Source organism: Condylura cristata, unplaced genomic scaffold (assembly GCF_000260355.1).
Source record: "Condylura cristata isolate star-nosed mole 26May11 unplaced genomic scaffold, ConCri1.0 scaffold00009, whole genome shotgun sequence".
Lineage (NCBI taxonomy): Eukaryota > Metazoa > Chordata > Mammalia > Eulipotyphla > Talpidae > Condylura > Condylura cristata.
In genome coordinates, this window is record NW_004567110.1 from 5,423,504 (window position 1) to 5,446,876 (window position 23,373).

Consider the following 23,373-nt stretch of genomic DNA (forward strand, 5'->3'; position numbering starts at 1 on the left):
GTTACGGAGCTCCGGCTGTACATGCGGCGGGGCGTTGCGGAGCTCCGGCTGTTTATCTGTCATTTATGAAGATTCAGCTATGTACCTTGCTTTCACAGAACACCTGCTATACACCGCACATTAATGGGCCTCCTGCTGTGTACTGAATATTTATAAAACCCTACTAAATAGAGCATTTATAGAGCCCCTCCTGTATACCTGCATTGTCTTTGGAGAGAGGTAGAAGGTGTGAATATACTGCTAACCTCAGTATATTCACAAACGGACATTGACTGGAGGAGCAATCCGGAGATGATACTGGAAGGATAGTTCAAGGAAAACAGGTTACGGTGTGGACTGGGGGGCTCAGTGCATGTTTAGTACATAGGGACAGGGTCTTCCTTGCTAGGATTCTGCACCTTATGATAACACATGTGCTGTGCATGCCCCCGGCCCAGGGCTCTTGAGAATAAGAAATCGCTGGAGAGACCGAGTCCTGCTGCCCAGGGGCACCGGGTCCAGGAGGTGACCGGGAGCTGGGAGGCTGCGTGTCTCCCTAACCTTGTCTCGTCTCTGCCCCCCTTTGTCCCCCACAGATCTCAGGGTGGACCCAAGCCCTTCCGGACATGGTGGTGTCCCACTTCTTTGCGAAGGTGAGTCTGGTGTGGCCTCGCTGCCCGAGTCTACACTGAGTGACGCCTGCCCCTTCCCTTGGGGCAGGGAGGAGCAGTCACACCAGCGGTGCCACGCGGATGCCAGGAACCAGCGTGCCCGTTCCTGCCCCCAGCCCTTTGCGCTTCCTCCCTTTCTAATGCAAGCCTTCTTGAGCAGCTCGATTGAGGTGCAAAGACTGCACATACTGAAATGTAGCATTTAACGCAACATCTGTGGACTCCCAGAAAAGCAGCCCTAAAACCAGGGTGATGAGCTGACTCAGGTCCTGCAAAGTCCCTGGTGCCCTGGTCACCCCTTGCTCTCAGGCTGCTGCTGCTGTCTGTCCCATGGAGTGTCGCCCTTCCACCCTGTCCTTCCACTAACCGGCCTGTGCTCCTGCGGGTCAGCCTGTGCTCCCCACGTCCCCAAGGCGTGGCCTGCTACCCGGGGGTCAGCCCGTGCCCCCCACGTCCCCAAGGCTTGGCCTGTGCTCCCCGGGGGTCAGCCCGTGCTCCCCACGTCCCCAAGGCTTGGCCTGTGCTCCCCGGGGGTCAGCCCGTGCTCCCCACGTCCCCAAGGCTTGGCCTGTGCTCCCCGGGGGTCAGCCCGTGCTCCCCACGTCCCCAAGGCTTGGCCTGTGCTCCCCGGGGGTCAGCCCGTGCCCCCCACTCCCTTGTGGTGGGTGCATTGGCTGCCATGTCTCAGGTGCCGAGAGGCGTCTGCAGGCGGGTGGGCCTGGATCGCTTGTCCGTCCCTGCCATGGACCCTTGGGTTATGCCCACATCAGGCCTCCTGGATGCATTCCTGGACTTTGCTGTGTCCAGGCTTGCCCTGAGGATGGTGCGAGTACTAGCCCTGGGAGAGGGCCGTGAGACACGCTGGCGTCATCCCCAGTCCGTGGACGCAAAGGGGCGCAGCGAGGCCGAGGGCCCTGGGCTGCAGCTGGCCCCATGGCTGCCTCCATGCCGGGTCCCTGGCCCGCGCCTGCCCGGACCCCGCTGGTGTGAGTGGCCTGCCCTGGACTCTGCCTGTGCCTCCCGCTGGGACCTCCCCCTGGGCCGGTGCTGGGGCTGCCCAGGGTTTGAGTGAAGCCCTTAGAGGCCCAGCGCGAGGCGACTCCAGGTGGGGCAGGTGTGGCCACTCACCTCGCCTGTGCAGCGTGTGTGTGACCGGGCAGCTGGTCGCTGCGGACGCCCATGTGAGGACACTGCCCCGGCCTGCACTGGCCTCCGGCACACAGGCTGTGCAGTCTCACCCACCAGAGGCGGGTGCCCTTGCTCTTCTGGAGGCCAGCTCTGAAATCGGGAGATGCCGAGCATCCGGGGGATCCTTCGGGTCTCTCCCAAGCCCCTGCGCCCCTTGGCCTGTGGTGCTCAGGCCATCGCCTGCCTCCTCCTGCTTCACCTCTGTCGCTACAGCCTCCCTCTGCCTTGCTAGTCAGACACTGGTCACTGGTGTGACCTGCCCAGCGAGCCCCGAGTGACCTCATCTCAGGACCCCTCCCTGGCAGCAGCAAAGACCTTTTCCCGAGGCGCTGGCACGCACAGGCTCCTGGGTGTGCCCGGCTCTTCCTTCAGGGCCGCTGGCCTGCCCTCTCCTCTTCTCGTGCCTCGCTTGTGATTCGCTGTCCCCGGCCTGAGTGGTCCTCTGAGCCTGCGAGGCCCGTGCCGAACAGGCGTGCGAGTGGCCTGGCTGTGTACCGGCTTACTCAGGTTACTCAGGGTGGCGGTTGCTGCCCACGAGTTGCAGCTGTGTTCTGATCTCAAGTCCCTGCCCAATTCTTCAGGCTGCTCTGTCCCGATTTCCCTCCCCCTAGCCGGCTGAAACAGCCAGGGACTGTCCTGAGGACACCTGGGGCTTCACACGCGCCCCCCGGCCCCGGGCCCCCTCCCCACCCCGCTCTGGCCAGCTCCAGTCACACCGGCCCTTTCTGTAAACCCACAGCATCTGCCTCGTCCACATGAGAAACGGGGCACGTTCCTGACACGTTTGTCTGTCCCCAGTCACCTTCAGAAGGGAGCCCGGGGGCGGGTGGAGGCCGGCCTTCCGCAGGGAGTCGAGGTGGTGGCCCGTTCTTCTGGCAGCTTCCATGACACGAGTTGGTTTTGTTTTTCAAGCATGAACAGGTTGTCTGTAACTCTCCCTGTGGGAAAGCATCCCCGGCCGGCCGTGTCCAAGGGCCCCCCTCAACCCCACAGCCTTATGAAGTGGGTGGTCTAGTTGTCCTGCTACGTTTCAGAAAGGACAGGCTCAGAGAGGCCGGACAGGTGCCCAGTGAGGGGCAGTGAGGGGCCCCGCTCGGAGTCACATGGCTGGCTCCCAGCCCTGGAGGTGCCTGCGGCTGGCTGGTAAGCGGCTTCAGCCCGCCTCGGGGCAGTGGCTTCTGGACCTTTCCAGGTGCCACAGCGGTCTTCCAGATCAGACGCCATTAGCTCCATCTTGTGTCTGCATGACGGGAGCACTGACCGCGGCCCCCTCTCGTGCAGGAGGAGATGCAGAGCAACGTGGAGATCGTGCACACCTACCGCCAGCACATTGTCAACGACATGAACCCTAGCAACCTGCACCTGTTCATCAACGCCTACAACAGGTGGGGCGCTCTCCGTCACGTCGGGGCTTTGCTGGTCTGGCCCATGGGGCAAGGCAAGGGAATGACTCAGCAGAAGAGTCGGCCCCTGAACTGAACAAATGGAGTAATGGTACCAGGGAACCCAGTCAGGGACGTGACCCCCGCCCCCATTGGTTCAGAGTGCTTTTTGGGGAGCTGAGCATCCCCCGCTCCAGACCCCAGGGCTCAAGTATAGTGGGGCGTGGGATCAGGCCCTCAAGGGCTGACTTCAGGCGGGAAAAGTGCAGGAGAGCAGAGGGGTATGGAGCACTGGGGCGGGGGGAGGATGGAGGGCCGGGGGGCTGTGGGACCCCCAGGTCCGAGGACAAGGAGCCCTGGGAGCTCGGGCAGCTGAGCCACCAGGGGAACCTCCAGTGAGTTTGCTCTGGCTGCCCAGGGGCTCCGCCATGCTCCCCTGAGGGCCAGGGACAGTCCAGGACGGGGAGGGGAGAGGCCCTCTCCGGGGTGGGGCGCTGATGCTGATGGAGTATCCGTCCCCACAGCCGGCGGGACCTGGAGATCGAGAGGCCAATGCCCGGGACCCACACGGTCACCCTGCAGTGAGTCTGCTCCCCACGGGCCCTTTGCTGCCGGGTGGGGGGTGCCCTGGTGGGAGGGGTCGCCATCTACGAGAACTAAATGCATCCTGCCAGGGATAAGCACCCACCTCTCTCATCCTCCCATGGGCAGGGGTATGGTCCCTGGGGTCTCCCAGACCTAGCTGGGACCTCCCAGCGCAGCGTGACCCCGCTTTGGGTAGAATTTATGCAGCACCTACTATATGTCAAATGCTGCGTGAGATTTGACATCCCGAGCTCACAGAGGGCTAGGCCAGGGCAGCCCCGCAGCCGGCAGGCTGAGCCCGTGTGGGTATAACTGTGGTGCTCCCGCAGCAACGGTGCCTGTTTACGGCTCTTTCTGGTGTTTGGCATCTGCACTGGCGCCGCTTCCGCCGTCAGACTTGCCCTTCTGTCTCTGCTGTCGTGATGGCCAGCAGGTCCGACTCCTCCCTCAGCTGCGCCACAATAAAACAGGACACAGAAACCCTCTGGCTACACCACACAGAGGTGTGCATGGCTGCTTGGTCCTTTTGTCCTGAGGACACAGCAGAGGATGCGGGAGGAGCGCTGGAAAGAGCCGAGGGAGCTGGGATGTGTGCACCCGGCCTGCGGCCCCGGGCGGGCACCCCTTGCGCCTGGCTCATGCCTTCCCTCCGCGCCCACAGGTGTCCTGCTTTGCTGGTGGTCGGGGACAACTCACCTGCCGTGGATGCCGTGGTAAGTGGACAGGGCCAGAGGCTTTGTGTTTAATTCGTGGGCGACTCCAGTAGACTTGGCATGAAGTCTACCTGGCCACCCCACCCGGCCCTCATCACGGCGGCGACCCCCTCTGGGCAGAGGGCCGAGCCCCGGCCTCTTTCCCTGGTGACCGCAGGCCCGGTTGCTGGGCAGCGAGCCCTCTGCCTCCTCTCCCAGGCCCCTCACACTCTGGCCTGCTGGCGTCTGTGGGCACGTTTGTCGCGTGGCTCCCTGGCTGAGAGACTGCCCCTCCCTCCTGGGAGTCAGGTGCCCTGATTGTCTAATGGGGAAGCGGCACTGGGGGCTCGGGGCTTAGGCCAGGCTTTCTGGCTCGCTTCACCCTTTGATTCCTATCTGTGATGCAGCCAGCAACTTACCTTTCCAAGGTCCCCGTAGCTGGGAACATGGGAGACTCAGGTTTTCGCACAGAGTCTAGAATAGCCATGATGTGTGGTGGGTGACTGTGGGATCTGCTGACGTTCATCTAGTAACCCCCCTTAATGTACTGTGTGTTTCTTGTGATCCGAGCACTGGATGCATCAATAGAGACATACTGCTCCTAACAAAGGAGGTGACAGCTTTATTATAAGTACTTTGAACATGACAGGTTATATGTGAGTAGTTTGCCCAGTCCTACATGTACTTTTAAGAGTATCATTGGTAATTTGAGAGACAAACCAGCGTGGTGGTGTTGGGACTGAGTTGGTGAACTTATGGAATCACTGACCCAAGCAGCTGGTTAACAAGGACATTTATTTAGCAAGTATTGTTAGAGTACCTTCTGCATTTGTACAGTCTTCATAATAACCTTTAAAAAGATATTATCCTCATTTTACTGATAATAAAACTGAGCCTCAAAGAAGTTGAATCACTTAAGGTCGTCCCTAGAATTCAAAGCCACGTATGTTAAATCCTAAAACTCACACTGTGGTATCCTGAAATCCACACATTTTCCTGTTAGCAGAAATATGGGCGTGTCTGATGAAGGGAAGAGGAGGGGGGACATGCCTTTGGCTCCAGGTAGAAAATCAGTTTCTTCTGCCTTCTTTGTCCAGGTGGAGTGCAACTCGAAATTGGACCCTACGAAGACCACCCTCCTCAAGGTACAGAGGGAGTGGGGACTTGCGTTTGTTCTTTCTAGAAAACACTTCAGTGTTCTGCAAAACTGCACCATGCTTGTTTGAGGCAAAGCGGGGTGTTAGACCCCTAGACACAGTCACAGAGGTCTGCTCACACAAGTCTCCTGGGTGCTGGCTGCAAAGATGGGCCGGCCCCTTCTAGAGACCAGATTGGCTGGAGTACTGGCCGTGGAGTTCTGAAGCCGGCAGGGCCAGGAGCTGTGCTGGCCGGGGCCTCCCAAGGGTGGACAGGGCTGGGCCTCCCACAGAGACTCTGCTGTGGAAAGGGAGGACGCTGTCCCCCAAGGCCGCTGAAGGGCAGGCCACCTGCCAGTTCACCTGAGCACAGGTATGCCCTGTCGGTAGGTGAGTGGAGCATCTGCTTGCTGGTCAGACAGACCCTGACTGGATCCTTACATGTTCCAAAAGCCCCCGTGGCCTGCTCGCTGCCTCTAAAAGGGGCGCTGTACCCCTAGGGTTGGGGAGCAGAGTGTTAACCCCAGGGCCTGGCCGAGGGCCTAGTCCGACTGAGCAAGAACACAGTGAAGTATGAGACCATGGGGATGAAAAATGGGGTTCAGTGTCCCCACCCCTCACTTGCCCAGTCCCCTCAGCAGAGTGGGCAGGAGTCAGGGCACCAGGGAGCAGGGTGGCGTCCACTGGAGCTGGTTCAGCGCAAGGATGCCCCCAGCTGCTGAGAATGACCCGCTTCCTCTCTCTCAGATGGCGGACTGTGGCGGCCTCCCCCAGATCTCCCAGGTGAGTTCCAGCGAGCACCTGTGCCCTCCCCAGGTGGGGCTGAGCCTCTGAGACCCAGACAGCCTTTTCCCCACTCCCTGCTATCCCCTGTATGACAACTGCATGGTCCAGATCTAGGGGTGCCTGCCCCAAAGCTTACAGGCTCCCAGAGGTGGCCCGAAGTGCAGGTGTGTGTGTGTACACCCTGCAGGTAGTGTGAATGTGCACTTGTGCGTATAAACACGCTGGTCCAGGTAGTGTTTGATGCGCATAACCCGAAAATAGCCCCACCGACTTGCCAAATGGCCTTGTTAACCTGCTCTTATAATTGTGCATCACGAAAGCGTTGTGCTTTACCTTAAAATGAGCTACTGTGTAAATCTGGGCCGTCCTCCCCCACGCCCCACCTGGCCTCCCTTGCTGAAGGCTCTCGGGGCCCTCTGTCGTGCGGCCACTGCTCAGTCATAGAGACCAAGCGCCAGGCCTTTCTGGCTCCTGTGCCCACCCTCCTGACCGTGGCTTCTGCAGAAGCCCCGGCGGTATGGCACAGGTCGGGGCCCTGGCTCGGACGGGTGGTGTGATTTGACCAAGCTCCCTCCACTTTGAACTGAATTTGAATTCCTTCCTGGCCAGCGCTAGTTTTGGTCTCCCGCATCATGGCTGCTTTGTCCAGTGACCCCACGGTGACCCAGTCACTGTGTGGGAAAGGGGGTGTTGGCCAAACGCTCTAGTGGAGGGACCGGAGGCCTCACTGCGGTAGCCCCTCATGACCTGGTCCCCGCACTGACTGCTCCTGCCCTTTCTCTGCAGCCTGCCAAGCTGGCCGAGGCCTTCAAGTACTTCGTGCAGGGCATGGGATACAGTGAGTACATCCCTTCCCAGCGCGTGGCGGGGTGTGGGGGGGGACCACTCTGCAGTGCCCTGAGCCGGCCGAGAGGAGCGTCTGGGTCACCTGTCACTGGCCAGCCTGGCCCTGCACGCCCGAGGCCTAGGAGGAAGCGTTCAGATGGGTGGCCTGTGGGGGCAGCGAGGGGTGCTCGTCTCCTGGGGACCAGTAGTGGCTCCATTTGCTGAATAGAAGTGATTTCACAGCAGGGATCTTGAAAGGTTCAGATACAGACTATCCCTTGAAGCATCGAGAAGCCATCAGTGAGACATAGACATCTTGTTAATTTTGATTACGTGCTTTGTTAAAAGATCTCCAGTCATAAGTATAGTAATGGTTGTAATGTTTGGAACGATGATGGTGGTGGTGATGAGGACAGAGATGGTGGTGGGGATGGTGGTGGTGGTGATTTGAGACAGTGATGGTGATGATAATGATGAGGGTGGTGGTGGAGACAATGGTGGTGATGCTGAAGATGGCAGTGATGGTGTTGAAGACGTCGATGATGTTGGGGGTGACGGTGATGACAAGGCAGTGTGAATGATATCATGGTGATGATGATATCATGGTGATGGTAGAAAAGATGAAAGAGTATTAGTGCACCCCCTTTCTGCCCCACTTGACCACACTGTTATCCTCTGAGAAACTCTTATCCTCATTTTACAATTGATGAGGCTGAGGCGTTGAAAGATTCAGTCAAGAGGAGAGGAACCCATGACAGTTCTTTGGAAACTGTATTGCTTAGGTTGAAGCACAGCATTTCTTTGCTATATCCTTAGGTTTGGGAATGGAAGAATAAATAGAAGCATCATTCCAGAACTTCCAGCTTTTGTATGACGGTCCTGGCTTATTTGCTAGACACACGCAGTTCTTTTTCAAGAAAGCAGCCCACGAACAGGGCAGACGGGCCTGGGCCCGTGGGCTCTGTGGGGTCTGGCCACGGTGGGTGTGGGGGTGGACCAGCCCCGGTCCCGGGTCCCCTCTGCTTTCTTTTGGCTCTTTCTGCCAGTGATCATTTGTGGCATTATAATTTGTGGGCCCATCCTACCTAGGAAGTCTGAACTTCTAGTCTCGCTTTTTTCTTTGACACTTAAACTGTTTGCTTGTTTAAAATAGTAACAGTGTGTTTGGGGAGCTGACCGCAATCTTAAGGGTGGCCTCTGCTCTTTGCAAGCTGGATTGATGTGCCCGGGAGGCCTCCGTGTCCCGGGGTGCCCTCTTCCAAAAGCAAACAGCCTTCTGTGGCCTCCTGCCCTCCCCGAGAGGCGGCAGCCAGGGACCCGCCTGCGAGAGCCATGGTGTCCCACGCGGCCCGAACCCGGAACCCCGACTTGTTTGTGTTGGAACTGACCGGGGTCTAAGTGTCTGCTTTCAAAGCGCCTTCTGAGGAGAAAGGGATGCAAGGCAGGTCTGTTCCCCCGCCCCAAGTCAGCTTGTATCCCTAGGAAACCGGTCATCCTGCAAGTGAGCGGGAAGGCGGAGCTGGAGTCCCGGAGTGCCCACCAAAGAGAAATAAGGCTCCCTGGACCCTCGAGCAGCATGGGGTTTGGGGGTGCCCACCCCTGCACAGGCAGACATTTGTGTATAGCTGGTGACATCCCCCAAATGTAACTGTGATAGCCTGTGCCGGCAGGAAGCCTCCCCGACAGCGGGAGCTGGCCAAGAACGCGCCCACACCCTGTGTGCATGAGCTGTGTGTTCTCGCTGCAGAGAAACTAGAGAAAGGAAAAGGTGACGGGATGGTCAAGGGGGGAAGAGAACAGCAGGGACTCCCCGGAATCCACACCGCCGTGCACACGAGACCCCCCGCGTGTGGGCCCCCCCACCCGGGCCCCCCACCCGGGCCCCCCACCGCCCACAGTCCCCACCGGTTTCCCAGGGTCAGCTCTCATCAACTGCTGTGTCCACCCTTAAGGCGGTGGGCAGCCTGGCCGGCCCCCTGCACCCCAACAGGCCATCATCAACCCAATGCTGTGAAGTAAATAAAAGACGCAGATTTGGGATCAAGAAGTAGGGGTTCAGGGAAAATGTGTGTGCAACAGATATGGGGTGGGTCTGTAAAGAATTCAAATTCTTTATAAAAACAAGCAAGTTCTTCCCGAAGGAGCATCGGGACAGCGAAGTGCACTTGTCTGTGGGTCCGCACACACCCCCGCGTCATTAAAGCCGCCCCACCCGTGGGGAGTTGTCGCGCCCCAGTGTGGGAAGGGTGTCCACCTGCGTGGCCTTTGCTGCAATGTGGAACCGGGGGGTGTGGCTGTTTCCTGTGGGTGCCTGAGCACACCCCAGAAGTGGATAGTCTCCCAGAAAGATAGTTCTAGAGGCCAGAAGTCCAAAATCAAGGCGTAGCCGGGGTCCTGAATGCTCTGGGGCTTCTAGGAAGACTCTGTCCTTGCCTCTCGAATCCCATTGGCCTCTGGCCAGCTTCATGGCCGCGACTTGTGGCCATGCCCCTCCCGCCTCCGCCTCTATCTTCACGTGGCCCATGTGTCTTGTCTCCTTAGAAGGACACCAGCCGCTGCGTCAGAGCTGGCTCTCATCTATTAGCTGTATCTACACAGGACCAGTTTGCAGATCAGGCTGCATACCGAGACCCTGGTGGTCAGAACTTTGGGGAGGACACTAGTCAGCCCCACGTGGGAGGGGGCTGTGGTGTCTCCACTCCACTTGATCAGCTATCTGCTGCGTGCGAGAAAGTCTTCGTTCCCAAAAAGTGGACAGTGCCTTTGATGGTTCCCAGGTGCACAAGCCTCTCGGGAGAACTGGCAGCCCTGCCTCAGTTTCCCCACCTGTGGCAGGCAGGGGTTAACTCGGCAGACCCTGCTCATGCACGCATGGGTGCTGATTCTGGAGGGCCAGGATGAGTGCTCCCCTTTTATAGATGGGGTCGGGGCTCAGAGAGGGACTCACCCAAAGTCACGAAGCACTTCAGCATGTGGCAGAATGGGGGCTGGGGCCAGCTGTGGGTTCATGCACTGTGTGACTGCACGATTCTACCCCCGGGCAGCGCCCTGGTCTCTGTGCACCGGCTGGTATGAGGACCGTGGGAACCCGGGGAGGCTGGGCCAGGTCCGGCCGGGAGCGGGCCCCGCGGCGGGTGGGAGTGCCGGTGGCCTCTGCCATCCGCTCACTGCCGTCTCTCTCTCCCCAGTGCCCTCAGCCAGCATGACCCGCCTGATGCGGTCCCGCACGGCCTCGGGCTCCAGCGTCACGTCCCTGGAGGGCGCCCGCAGCCGCTCCCACACCAGCGAGGGCACCCGCAGCCGCTCCCACACCAGCGAGGGCGCCCGCCTGGACATCACCCCCAACTCCGGAGCCACCGGGAACAGCGCGGGGCCCAAGTCCATGGAGGTGTCCTGCTAGGCAGCTGCGGGGACGGCCCCCCTGGACTTCGGACTGCTGTAGCTGCCCCTCCGCCCCCCGACCCTGCCTGCCACACTGCACATAACTTGGTATTAATTAATCCAAAGCTTATTTTGTGAGAGTGAGCTCTGGTGAGGACGAGGTTCCATTGGGCCTGTCGAGGGCGGCCGGGCACCAAGGGAAAAGAAGCATCGCAGTGGCCCGTGTCCACGCGCCGTGGCCTGCTGGTCACGGCCCGCCCTCGAGGCGCCCGGTCCCCCCAGACAGGAAGCCCTTCCTCAGCGCAGGTGACCCGGCCGCCTGTTCTCACGGGCACTTTGTCCGGAGCCTGGTCTGCCTCCTTCCCGCTTCCTCTCCCACTGGAGAAAAACTGACCCCTTTTCTAGAAACAAAACCCTCTCTGATGGGGAGAGGGGGCGCGGCAGGGCGGCGGGCTCCCTTATGCAGCCAAACAGGAAGTGGGAAGAGGTGGAATTAGGTGATGACCAGAGGCCTTTGGAAAACATGTGTCTGCCTATGACCTTTAGGAAGTAGATTTTGAAAGTCCGGACGGCTATGCACTCCCTAGGGCTGGCGCCTGCCGGCCTGTGTCCCGGCCTTTTTACCGGCACTGAACAGCGCTCAGAACCTCCCGGCCTTGCAGAGAATCAGGCTTGCTGACCGCGGCCTCCTGGGGGTCAGCCCGTGGCCCTGCCCTGCTCTCCTGGAGGTTCCCGGCCCAGGGCAGGCAGGCCATGAGGCTGTCTTCTTTGCAATGAAGGGAATGTCCCCAGCTGCTGGCTGCTGTGAGGACTCTCCCTGCAGTGGGGGGCGCGGTGGGCTTGCGTGGTTTTGGGAATGAGGTGTCAGGGATCTGTCTGCGGTGGTGACAGAGTCCAGTGTGATGGTGATTTCAGGCCGTCCCTTGGCGTCCCCGCGACTTCAGCGTGTCGGAGGTAAATCCAGCTTCCCATCTTGATGAGCGGGGTCGAGTCTGAGCTCGAGGGCGCGCGTTGCTGACCTGCTGCCGTTACGGGGCTCGGGGACACCTGTGCGCTCTCGTCGGGCGGGGGCCCTGCCTGGGCCGAAGGGTGAGGACTCCGGAGGGCTGTTCCGTGGGAGCGCGGCTCCAGCTTGCCCCCCTCCCCAACCTCTCTCGCCCAACGGGGCGGCGCCGGTGACCGCGGGCACCGGGTGTAGCTGCCACCACCCTGCACGCGTGCTTCTGACGCTCATGCTGGCTAACCATGGCCCTCTCCGAGGGACCCGCGCCCTCGGTGGGATGTTCAGTCCTGCTGGCACACCAGCGAGGGAATCCGCCATGGGGCCTGGAAGTTTCCAGGACCCCCAAGTCGGTAGAAGGTCTGGAGGGGCAATGCCTCAGTTTACCTGCTGTCTACCACCTGGGAGGCGTCCCCTGATCTATGCAGGACAGTCGGGGGCAGGGGTGGGCAGGGCAGGAGTGATGTGAGTGCCCCCGGAAACTGTGTACAAGTCTTTCCAGAGGAGTTTCTTAATGAGATATTTGTATTTATTTCCAGACCAATAAATTTGTAACTTTGCAGCGGCCTGTGTCTCTAGGGTGGGTCTTTGCTTCCCTGGGGCCACCTCTGAGGTAGAGCAGGGCTGACCAGTGGACCCGCCACACATGTCACTTGAGACGTTCTCGTGGCCCCATCAGAAAGGTTGAAATCAGTGGAATTAATTTTAATTTAATACAGTCCCCTAGGCCAAGTAGCCAGCATGTTACCATGCCAACCGAGGACCAGCACAATTATGAAGCTGTCGCTCATCCTTTTCTTTACACTAAGAAGCCCCCCCCCTCCCACGTATTTCAATCCCAGCACATCCAATTTTGATCTGCCCCATTTCAAGTGCACCAGAGCTCGTCCAGCCCAGTGACCAGGGGGTGAAGCTTTTCAACCTACAATGAAAGGGAAATGCTTTTATTTCCACCATTCCTTTTTATTATATGTTTCGGCGACACTGTAAATGAGATTTGTCAACACAACAGGTCTTTAACTGCATTTTGATTCAAACGTGTTATTACAGATGAATTTAAAATGTGCAGAACAGTTGCACGGACAATGCTGAGTTCGGGCAGATCCCCAAACCCGGTCACCCCCGTTGTTACAACTCTCAGGGCACATTCGCCTTGACTGGAAGCGCGCATCAGTGTTGCTTGCTGCTAGCCACACACACTTGTGAAGACGCTTCTCCCAATGGCTGTGTGCCGCTCGGTCCCACTCTCGGCACCGAGGAGCCGAGTCAGCCCCGCGAGGCGAGGACACCAGCCAGGAGGAGCGGCCGTGCGTCTGTGAAGCGCCTGGCCTGGGCCCGGCCGGGGGCCAGGTGAGGCAGGAAGAGCTTGAAATGCAGAAAATAAGCCAGGAAGATAAAAATGCTGGATGGTTTCATAACAGGAGCATAAGGGGTCAGGAAAAAAAAATGAAGTAAAAATGAAAAACAATGACCAACTATAACCCAGAGACATCCTACGGCGGGTGGAGAGAGGAACAGGGTCAGAAAATGGGGTGGGGAGGGTGCACAGGACCAGGGTGATGGCAGAGGGGTGAAGTGGGAAGTCCATGGGGATTACACCGAGATGAAAAAATGCACAGTGAAGAATGATGTAAAAAATAAATTCATTTAAATAAAAAATAATAATAATAAAAAGAAATGCAGAAAATAAAATGCATGACCAGATATGGCCTCCTGGGGACATACTCGCCCAAGGCACAGCTGTGATGCAGCAGCGGCCTTCGCTGTTACAACAGTGACGCTGAGGCAGGTCTCGACGTAGCCTCACGGAAACGTTGGCTACTGTACCTGCTTGAGAATCCGGCCACACAGGTGGCAAGCAAAATAGCTACGACTTCACCTGGTGAGACGAGGGCTCTTGCTGCATTGAGAGGACACGGCTAACTTGAGTTAGAGGTTCGCGAGCACAGAGCTTCCCCTACACAGGCACAGGCATCTGAGCTCTGCCCTCGCTCCCGCCAGGTGGGGCCAGGTCTCGTCCTCCAGGTAGGCACCCGCGCTTCGTGGGTGCAGGACCAGCGTGACATCTGCATGACTTGGGGACAAAGGAGACGTGGGGATGGAAGAGCCGGGGAGCAGGCCCCAGGGCAGCGGATGCACATGGCAGCTTCCAGAGCCCCAGCCTCCCTGCAGCCTGGAACTGGGGCTGTTAGACTGAAGTGTTACAGGTGTTTGCAGTATCGGGTGCTATTTAGAGGTGGCTCTTTTGCCAGCTGGAGCTATTTCTGCTCCAGCTGCTCCTTTTGGTTTCTATCCCTGGACCCCTGGGTCTCCACAGCAGCTGGGAGAGCAGGTGTGCTCCGAGTGCCCCCCAGAGCAGGACTCCGAGGCCTCCGCCTGCCACCTTCCTGGTGCTCAGTCTCAGACATCAGTCACTGCTCTGGCCCCTCCGTGGGGCCACCTGGTTACAAGTCCGGGCTGGGCTGCTGGGCTGCCTTGAAATCCTTCAAGTGGGCCCCACATAGAACCCAAAGGCAGAGGGTGAAGGTGGCCCTGGGGAGGGACATGGGCGTGGGGAGAGGCCTAGTGAGCAAATCAGCCTCTTTCTAAACTCTGACCTCTGCATTCCAAAGCACAAGGGCACTCCCAGCGCACACACACACTCATGGCCTTCCGGTTCCTGACCCCGGGGCCGGTGAGGTCCTCCTGTCTCTTAAAGTGGAGACTCTCACCAGTGTCCCCTCACTGTCAGTCAACTGTGGCGAGGCTCACACTCCTCCCACCCCTCCCGTATCCACGCAGCGGGCCGGAGACAGACGTGGCAGCCATGGCCGTGTCTCCGGCACAGTTAAGTCTGCCAAGCAAACTCGCCTTTCCTACTGAGGTGTCAAGGAAGCAGGTGGCAAGGACCCCCAGAGGCGGCCTGGCTGCGCTGCTGGTACCCACAGCCCAGCGTCTCTTGTTTCCATGTCTCCAAGGCAGCCACGTGCCCAGCTCCTAATAGGAGGGCCTTGTTAAAGAGGTGATGGAATTTCCTCTGAAGACATGCGAGCTTAGTGCATATTGCAGCTGCTGTCCTCTCTGTATCCTTCATCTGTGAGGACGAGTGATCCTTGCTCCCTAGATAAGGAAGCCAGGGCTCGAGATTAGGGGGCCGGGATCCCAACCGGGCTGTGCGTAAAGCAGCCCACTGAGCTCACGGCTGTGCAGACGCCTGAGACGGCTGGCGTCTGGTAGAGCATTGGGTGGCTCCCAGATGACACCACACACCCCAAAGGCTTTTATTGCCTGCAGGGACGTTTGTCCCCCACTAGATAGTCCCTCCTACCCGGACCCAGTGACCTGCACTTTCTCCATGTTCTATCTGGTTCTTTTATTTTTTTTAAGATTCTTATTTTTGCTTACAGAACTGGGGTTCAGGCCAGAGGTGTGGTGGGTGAGTGAGAGGATTCCCCAGAGACAGAGTGGGGAGCAGAACAGGCAGATGGACAAAGTACACTGCTGAAGGGAACAGCGGGCGGGTCAGGAGAGGTCTGCCGCGCCCTGTGGGTCAGCTCCCTGGAGGGGGATCGAACTCATGCTGCAGTGGCTTTGGAGAGCTTCGTAATGTGGTGCTTTAACCCGTCACGCCACCAGGGAGAGCCCTCTATCTGGTTCTTAATTCTTGTCCATCCTTTGCCGGCAGGCAGACAGTTTCTCATTGCTGTCAGTCAGTAAACCTGTATCTAATAGCTTCTGCTCCCTTCTGCCGAGTGGACTCAAATCCACGGCGAGTGCTTGTGAGTTGCAAGAGGAGGCCCTTCAGGACTTTCTCTTTTAGGAGAAAGCTCCCCTCCGTTTGCAGAGTGTGAACGACGAAGCCCTGTCCAAGCTGCTGCCAGCGGCTCCACGCAGTGCTGCTCTTGAATCGAGGTTCAGCTACGGGGGCTCTCAATGCAGGGTTGCGCTCCTGTGCTCACCGCAGCGGGGGGGCGGGAACTCGAGCTCTGTCCATATGCTGGTTTGGCTCACAATGCAGTGCTGTACGCCTTTCCCAAATCCCCTTTTCCCAAATCTTTAACCACTTGCTATCAGAAAATTTCCCCAAGGCCTCACACATTCATCTTGAATGCAGGCGTCCAATTCCCGGTTTAGAAAACAGGTGGGCTTCAGAATGGGGGTGTTGTTGGAAACAGCTCAGGGGCCAGTTCTCTCTTTCCTGGACCCCATCTCCTCTTGACATTACTGTCATAGTGAAGCGCTGGCTGTGGGGTAGCGGGAGGGGGGGATTCGGGTAGAGCGCGCCTCCTTGTCTTCATTTACTCCCACCATCTGCGTGTCAGTCCCTGGGGACACGTGAGAGTGGAGTCTTCCTGCCTTCAGGAAGCTGGGAATTGGTTGCTATATAATTTCCAGGGCTCCTTTGCGCCCCCAACACATCGATCTTATGAAAGCATTATGATAGCTTAGCAAACTAGAGAGTCAAGGAAATAGATAGTGTTGCAACAAGTTGACCCGTAAACCCAATGTTCTGAGGGCAGATGAGTTTGGTGTCTCAATCAGAAAGGCTGAATGGCCCAATCAAGAGCTTGACACCCACTTCCTGCCAGGAGAGGAGACCCACCGCAGGGTTCAACCCAGGCGAGGTGCTAAAGCGGAATGGGACGGGGCAGTGGGCCCAGGAGCTAGACCCTGCGGAGACCTCCCTTCTCGAGCAACGAGCTTTGCAGCCGCCGGGTGAGCTCGCTCTGCTTGTTCCCTGCTTTCCGGCCACTTCCCGTGGAGGCTGTGGCCACACCAGCTGCTGCTGTACGTTGCCCTGTGACCGTTCATCTTAGGCCACGCGAGACAGTGCCGAATGCAGACTTAGGGGCAGCCTGTTGATGATATTCTCCGTCCTTGTTAATACAGGACTGCTGCGTTTTGTTTTGTTTGTTTTTTTTTTTTTAAAGATGGCTGCCTAGCCAAATGGCAGCATAAAATGAAGGCGTAAAAAGTAAAAAGAGGGCCCTCCCTGGTGGCCCAGCGGGTTAGAGCACAGCACTACGAAGATAAAGCTGCTTCAGCATGAGTTGGGTCCCTGGCCCCGGAGGTGACCACAGGGCGCGGCAGACCTCTCCTGACCCGCCCGCTGCTCCCCTCAGCAGTGTGCTTCCTCAATCTGCCTGTTCTGCTCCCCACTCACTGGTGGCTCTCTTGCATATCTGTAACAAGGGCCAGATAATAGTCAGACTTGTGATGACCCTGGTCCTCACCACAGCCTCACTCATTGTCCAGCTCAGGAAACAGACGCAGCTAACAACAGCGGCCTTCATGTTTTGCTAAGTGTCCAGCTCGAGTCTAGAATTTTGTGTGCGCTGTGTTTGACCCACATCAAAAGCAGGCACCGTCCTCTCCAGACGAGGAAACTGGCTCCATGAGGACTCCAGTCCAGAATAAAGACCCATCTAGCTCAAGTCAGAACTTTGCTGCTGTATCATGCCGCCCTCAGCTTCTTGTTCTCGGAACCCTGTTTGGCTCCTAAGCCGGCAGGCCCCGGCTCTTCATAGCACCCTGGTCCCCAGCCCTGCAGGCCTGCTAGGACATAGTCACCGGCCAGAGGTCAAGGTCACCAGCCTGGCTAGGGGGGCAGAGAGCACTGAGCAAATGAGTGAGCAAAGGAGGGAGGGAGAGGCTGTGTCCCAGGCAGCAGCTTCCTGCCCAGAAGCACAGATAGCTCTGTCTTTTGTGAATTCCAGAATTCAGATCTCCAAGCCCTGCTCTAAACGTTTCGCTGTTTTTGTCGCCACAGCTAAACTGTCTGGAGCTTAATTGCCTGCACGGAGATCCCCACGCTCTGGCATCACGTCGTAGTAACTGGAGAGACAAACCCCACCGAATGCAGTAACCCCGCCTGTCGATGATTTATCACTGTAAGGAGGAGCGCTATAAACAGGGAATCTGAGCAATAAAAACCCTTCACGTTGAACAAACACGTCCCACGCTACACAAATCATGAGAAAAACGAGGAATGTTATAAAATATGACAGATGGCTCGTGTTATTTTTCCTTTATTGGGGAATTCCAAGACAATTCTTTATATGTTTTTCGTAGTTACAAAATGGCAGTCGGATACTTCAATACAGAGTTTGAAGTTGGTGTCTGGTGGACACACACCAACACGTCCTGTCCAGTCGCACGCTGGCCACCAGTCACGCAGGACCCCAGCCAGGCAGTCACGGTCTCAGCTCCTTCGCATCAAGAGAGGCCTTGAGCTGCAGTGACGTCACTCGGCATACTCGGCCCAGGCGGTGTTAATGAGAAACACATGATCTCGTCCTTGGGGTGACCTTCTGGAGCACTCTCCGAGTCACGTTGCAGCCGTGGTCAGCCAAACACCTTTGTGCCTGGGCCAATGGGCAGGCCAGTTGTACTCGGTCTCCGGAGGGATGGCCCTGGGGCCGGACACACCTTGGTTTAGGATCCTGGATTTAGCAGCTAGTAAGAGGTGGAGCAAGTGACTAACCCTCTACGAGCTTCAGCTGTGTTCTCTCTAAAATGACGGAAAGGTGAGAATCCGCCCTCTCAGGGATTTACTGGCAGGTTCAATGAGATGTGCTGCAGGCGCCCAGCACAGGCCGAACACTCGCTCGCTGCACACTTAGGAGCATGGGGGCTTCAGTGAACTCACCAGGCCCACTGGGATCCTCTCCCACGCCTAGGCACGCCAAGGAGATCCACTGTCAGCACCAAGGTGAACTTCTTCACTCAAGATTGAGGCATCTTTGGTGTATGGCCCCAGCCTGGCGTCCGAGGTGACCGGAGAAATGAAACCCAGCTTTCGACTGGTCCCTTGCCACAGGGTGTCTCCTAGAAGCTGGATCCAGCCTGTGTTTGGAAGCTTCTCTGCGAGCAAGGCAGAGTGGAATAAACTTTTGGGGGATTTCTCAACTCTTGGACCATGGAGCCACTATGCACACTCAAAAGTGTTGAAATGACTAATGAGATTAAAAAGGCAGGTGTGTTAGTGCCAAGCAGGCGCGAGAAGGGAAGTTCCACCTAACTGTCCATCTGCAGACCTCGCAGCGGGGAAGGCTCTAGGGAAATGCAGAGGGCAGCCAGAGCCCGCGGGCCACAGAGGCTCTATGGCTCAGCCACGCGCCTTCCCTGGACTCGACACGAACCTCACACTTTGCCTCTGCACTTGCGTGGGGCAGTGCCTGTCTCACCACCCCAGGCCACCCATTTCCAACACAGCCCCTAACTGCTTCCACCAGGCTTCCTGTGATCTTGGAAGCAAAACTGGGTTTCCTACTTTGGAATGCAAACTCACTGAGAGCCCAGCCCTGGAGCTTCTGCTGAATTTTAAGCAGGGTTATGGCAGGTGTTTTGCACACTAGGGAAACCCAGCGCACCCACGTAGACTTAAAGAAGGCTGGTGTAGACTTAAAGAAGGCTGGTCTCCATGCAGATTTCCTTTATAAAAATAGGCATCCTTGAAATGTGTCTTTTTCTATGGTCATGAAATTTTTATTGATAAAAGTTATATTGTCACCTAACTTTGGGAGAAGAGAGCTTCTGAATTAAATAGGAACATGTGCAAACTCCCTTCACTCCCCAGCCCATCCTGAGAGCATGGTAAGCCTTGCACCTGCGAGACATGGAGGGGTCACAGGAAGGGGGGGACGCATTCCTGCCTGTCTTTCATTTAGGGGGTCCCTCTGCATACCACACAAAGTCCCCTCATCATTAAGTCTGAAGCTTTGTGTAAACGAACTCACTTGTTAAATACAGGCTGCGAGCTGGTTCTGATTTGAAGAGGGAGATAACCTGTAAGAATGGATAGATTTCTGTCTATCCCATAATGTTTTGGGTGTTTAAGTACTTTAAATCACCTGAAAGCCAGACACTTTTTTCTCCAAGGTAAAGGGCCAGAAAGACAGTAATATGAGCAAAAAATGAGAAATTGCTTATTCCAATGCATTCTGCTCCTCGTACATATTTGGAAGCGCTAAAAGCAGGGAAAATTATGAGTTGAACTTGGATTTGATTCCCAAATTCCCAGTGGGTGACCTTGGTCAAGTTTCCTTACCTTTGTTAAGAGCAGATATCATAACAGGCCTTTCAACGTGATGGAGAAATTTTAACTCGCTGGCATCTGCAAAGCACTTACACAGTGACTGGTACACGGGAGATGCTACATTAAATTATAACAGTAAATATTTATATTTTACTAATAAAATAAATAATAGCCTTGTTCCTGCAATAACAATCTTCTCTTTCTTTTAGCTTCAACTCTTTTTGGCTTTTAGCCCCTGTTACATGGATTTCTGTTTCCAAACAACTGGTAAACCCCGTCTTCACTCAGGAAACCAGATGGGGTCTGCGGAGCTGAGCTGGTGGAATGGGTCACTGTGACAGACAGACACGCGTCCAGGGTCCAGCAAGCCCTGCCACCCCAGGGGACTCGGAGGGACCCCACCTTCTAGTCTGACCCACACTCCATCTGACCCCACCTCTGTCACAGCAGGCAGGTCCGACTTGGAGTTCAGCTGGGCCTCCCAAAGAGCAGGGGGTGTCCCAGGGCACCACTGTCCAGGGTCAGAGAGGCCATCCCAGGGGCCTTCCGACTCCCATGCACCCACAAGCAGGCAGAGGATTCTGGCTGGAGGAAGACCGTGTCCCATTGCCCCACGTCAGTCCGTCCGTCAGTGGCAGGGTCAGGACTGGGCTCCAATGGCCCTTCTGGAAACTGGCTGGCCTCGTTCTGACCCTGGAGAGCTGGGCTTCCCCATGAACAAGAATGAGGTTAATCAAATTGCATTTCCAACTGGACCAAAGCCAACCTGCACTGTTCCTGGCGCAGGAATGAAGAGAAGATTCACCTCAATGATGTCCTGGTAAACAAAGTTTCCCACTGACACTCAGTGCCGAGCAGCACTTTACCCCCCTGGCAAACATCTGGTAACGTGGGGATGCAGAAGCCTTTGGGAATTGGATACCTTAGTACATTAAGGTCTATTCCATGTGTCTCACTCTCCTAAATATTCTATCAGTCTGTCCAGTGGACATCAAGTGTCTGTAAAAAAAGAATTAGTTAAAAAAAAAAAAAAAAGGAAAGGGATTTTTTAAAAAAAAAAAAAAAAGGGGTTTTTTAAAAAAAAAAAAGATCAAACCTTAAAGGGAATTGGTAGTTCTGGAAGTCCAGTTGACTCTGTTCCATGAGACTCAGGCCAGGCCCAGCAGGCCTTCTGGTGATCTGGACAGGCCAAGCCTATTTGGGGAACCGTCCAGAACAGCTCGAGAGAGACACGTTCTTTGGTGTGTATGTGGGTGCTGTCAAGGAGGGGGCCAGAGTCTGGGTTGCAGCACCAGGGATCCCTGGTGGTCAGAGACGGTACGGGCCCACGGGCCGGCCCAGGACGGTGCGGAGGTGCTCAGCGGACTGGAGAAGGCTTGACGGTGGGCCTGAGAGGGCCCCACTTGGCAAGCACCGGGCCAGCTCCCTGGCCCATGGTTCTTGCCTAATTGGCAATTTCTGAGAAGTCGGGGTAGGGCTCCAAGTCAGCGAAGATGTCGTTGGGGCTCCTGCAGCTGAGGTTACAGAAGCAGGCGTTAATCCACAGCAGCTGGCGGGAGAAGCCGGGCCCGTCGGGACACTGGAAGGCGACACGGATGGTCTTGGACTTGTAGGGGACGCAGCACCTGCGGTCCGTGCAGACGCCACAGTACTTGGGCTGGTAGGAGCGTGTGCTGACGCAGCCCGCCAGCGTGAAGTTGACGGGCGCCGCTGGCTGGTACACGGCCAGGCACTTCTTCCCTGCCTGCAGGAAAGGTGGCACCAGCTGGGGATCGGGTGCTTGGTGTGAGTCATCACCTGCTCCCTCCAAGGCTCAGCGCTCCCTTCACCTCACCTGGGGGAACCACCCCACTTCCAGGACTAGCTAGGAAGGCCTCGTGCAAACACAGGAGTGAGACGTGGGGTAAAGACAGCCAGCTGCCTAGATGGCACCTCCGTTGCTGTTCCACAAAGCCCAGCGCTTTGTCAGTGTCTCCGGGAGGGAGGGCTCTGCGTGCTTCTGCACCTCAGCTCGGTGCGGACCAGCCCTGACCGCCCTGCTCGGCTGCCGTCACGCAGCGCTCCCCACTGCGTGGCTTTTCTATAAAGCATCTGTCTCTGCACTGAGCTGGGCCTCCACTCTCTGTCTCTTGAAACTGGGGCTCTTCCCGGGGCTCTTTCATCAGCACTCGCCACACTCACCGGGTTCAGGCTTCTCGGGGTCTGCTATGCACCAGCACCCCACAGAACTGGGAGTGGAGCAGACGCAGACTGCTGACTCTTGGACAATTTGGGAGTCCTCTTAGGGCACCCCACTATGGCAACAAAAGGGGGCGGGGCTCACGAGACTGGGTGGGTCCTTCCATCTCCCCCTCCTGCATGGCTCAGGGCCTCACTCTGGCTCCGGCCGGGCTGACTTTTCTATTCCCGCCTCAGTGAAGACGTCCACTGAGAGACCAGCGTGCAGGGCGCACCAAGAATGTCATGCTACTGAGGCGGGGAGATCAGAGGGGGAAGACGGGTGAGGAGAGGAAGAGCCAGCTGACCACGTGTGGTGGGGCGGGTCCAGTGGGTCCAGAGGATGGTGGCCTGTGGTCCAGGGAGGGCGGTGGACAGCTGGGCAACCCTCTCCTCAGCATCCCAGCAAGGCCATCAGTGCCCCCCAAATGGAGCTGGCACTGAGTTCTTCCTTGTTTTTATTTTATGGGACTCCAGGGCGACACACATTATCCCAAGTAACCGCTGGGAGGGGGCTCCATCGCCCCACTTTACCGCCGCCGCCCCAGGCCGGGAGCCAGGCCCAGTCTGAGTTGGCCGCCTGGCCTGGGGCGAGACCCACCTTGATGTGCTGCTGGATGTCCAGGTCGCACGGCCGCAGGTTGCAGAGGCGGCTCTCCTGCTCAGGCCAGCACCGGGCGTTGACCGTGGAGACCCGCGTGGAGACCCCCAGGCCGCAGCTGGTGGAGCAGGGGCTCCAGGCGCTGGTGTAGGCGATGCAGTTCTGCTGCCAGGGCTCCACCTCGCCCGCGGCCGCTGGGGGCGGGCGGGCCAGTGAGCGCCCAGCTCAGTCAGCCCCTGCCCACCCCTCCACGCCAAGGGCGGGGGCTCCCTGTTGGTGGGGGGACCTTTATGTGTGCAGGTCCTGGGGGTGCAGGGCACAGCAGCCTTCAGAGTCCAGTGCAGGTCTGAGCCCCCCTGGGGAGGCGGCACCGTGCTCTAAGCAGCTCGCACCCTTGCCTCAGCCTCCCACCGCTGCACTGGGCTGGTGACCGTACCACCGGCCCCCGGGCAGAGGCCAGGAAGGCGGGCACAAGCCCGTGCTCTGGGCTGCCTGGCCTGGTGACTACTCAGGAAGAGAAGCTGTGGCGGGTCTTCACTGTCAGACTGGGTCTTCACCAGTCTCGGCTGGTCCTCCAAGCTGGCTATCCCCACCTCCACCACAGGGGCGTGTGACAGGTAGCTGAGAAGGGAGAGCAAGGGGGCTGGGAATGGAGGCAGGTAACCAGTAAGGTGGAGAACAGGACTAAGATGCAGGACAGGAGTAAGATGGAGTAGGGAGGAGCAAGATGGAGGGCAGGAGGAAGATGGAGGACAGCAGCAAGAAGGAGGAGGGGGTACTAAAACAAAGGAGCGAAGAGTAAGACGGAGGAGGGAGGAGCAAGGTGAAGGAAGGAGGAGCAAGGTGAAGGAAGGAGGAACAAGATGGAGGTGGGTGAAGTAAGATGGAGGGCAGGAGCAAGATGGCGGACAGG

The 23,373-nt window shown here is 57.4% G+C and overlaps 2 protein-coding genes across 3 annotated transcripts in view; one reads left to right on the top strand and one right to left on the bottom strand.

The window, feature by feature from the left end:
* Positions 1-12,191, top strand: part of NDRG1 (N-myc downstream regulated 1) — a 27,746-nt gene extending 15,555 nt beyond the window's left edge. The window contains exons 8-15 of the mRNA XM_004679578.2: positions 576-632; positions 3,120-3,223; positions 3,745-3,801; positions 4,467-4,518; positions 5,595-5,642; positions 6,381-6,416; positions 7,206-7,257; positions 10,433-12,191. Of these exons, the coding sequence (XP_004679635.1) occupies positions 576-632; positions 3,120-3,223; positions 3,745-3,801; positions 4,467-4,518; positions 5,595-5,642; positions 6,381-6,416; positions 7,206-7,257; positions 10,433-10,644 (618 nt within the window). The 3' untranslated portion in view covers positions 10,645-12,191. The remainder of the gene's footprint in view (positions 1-575; positions 633-3,119; positions 3,224-3,744; positions 3,802-4,466; positions 4,519-5,594; positions 5,643-6,380; positions 6,417-7,205; positions 7,258-10,432) is intronic.
* An 8,545-nt stretch (positions 12,192-20,736) lies between these two features.
* The window catches only part of WISP1 (WNT1 inducible signaling pathway protein 1), a 23,404-nt gene continuing 20,767 nt past the window's right edge, over positions 20,737-23,373 (bottom strand). Inside the window, exons 3-4 of one of the 2 annotated variants that reach the window (XM_004679580.2) lie at positions 22,461-22,654; positions 20,737-21,386 (exon numbers count right to left, since the gene is read on the bottom strand). In XM_004679580.2, coding sequence (XP_004679637.1) covers positions 21,087-21,386; positions 22,461-22,654 — 494 coding nt within the window. In that variant the 3' untranslated portion in view covers positions 20,737-21,086. The remainder of the gene's footprint in view (positions 21,387-22,460; positions 22,655-23,373) is intronic. The other variant, XM_004679581.2, reaches the window with a different exon arrangement.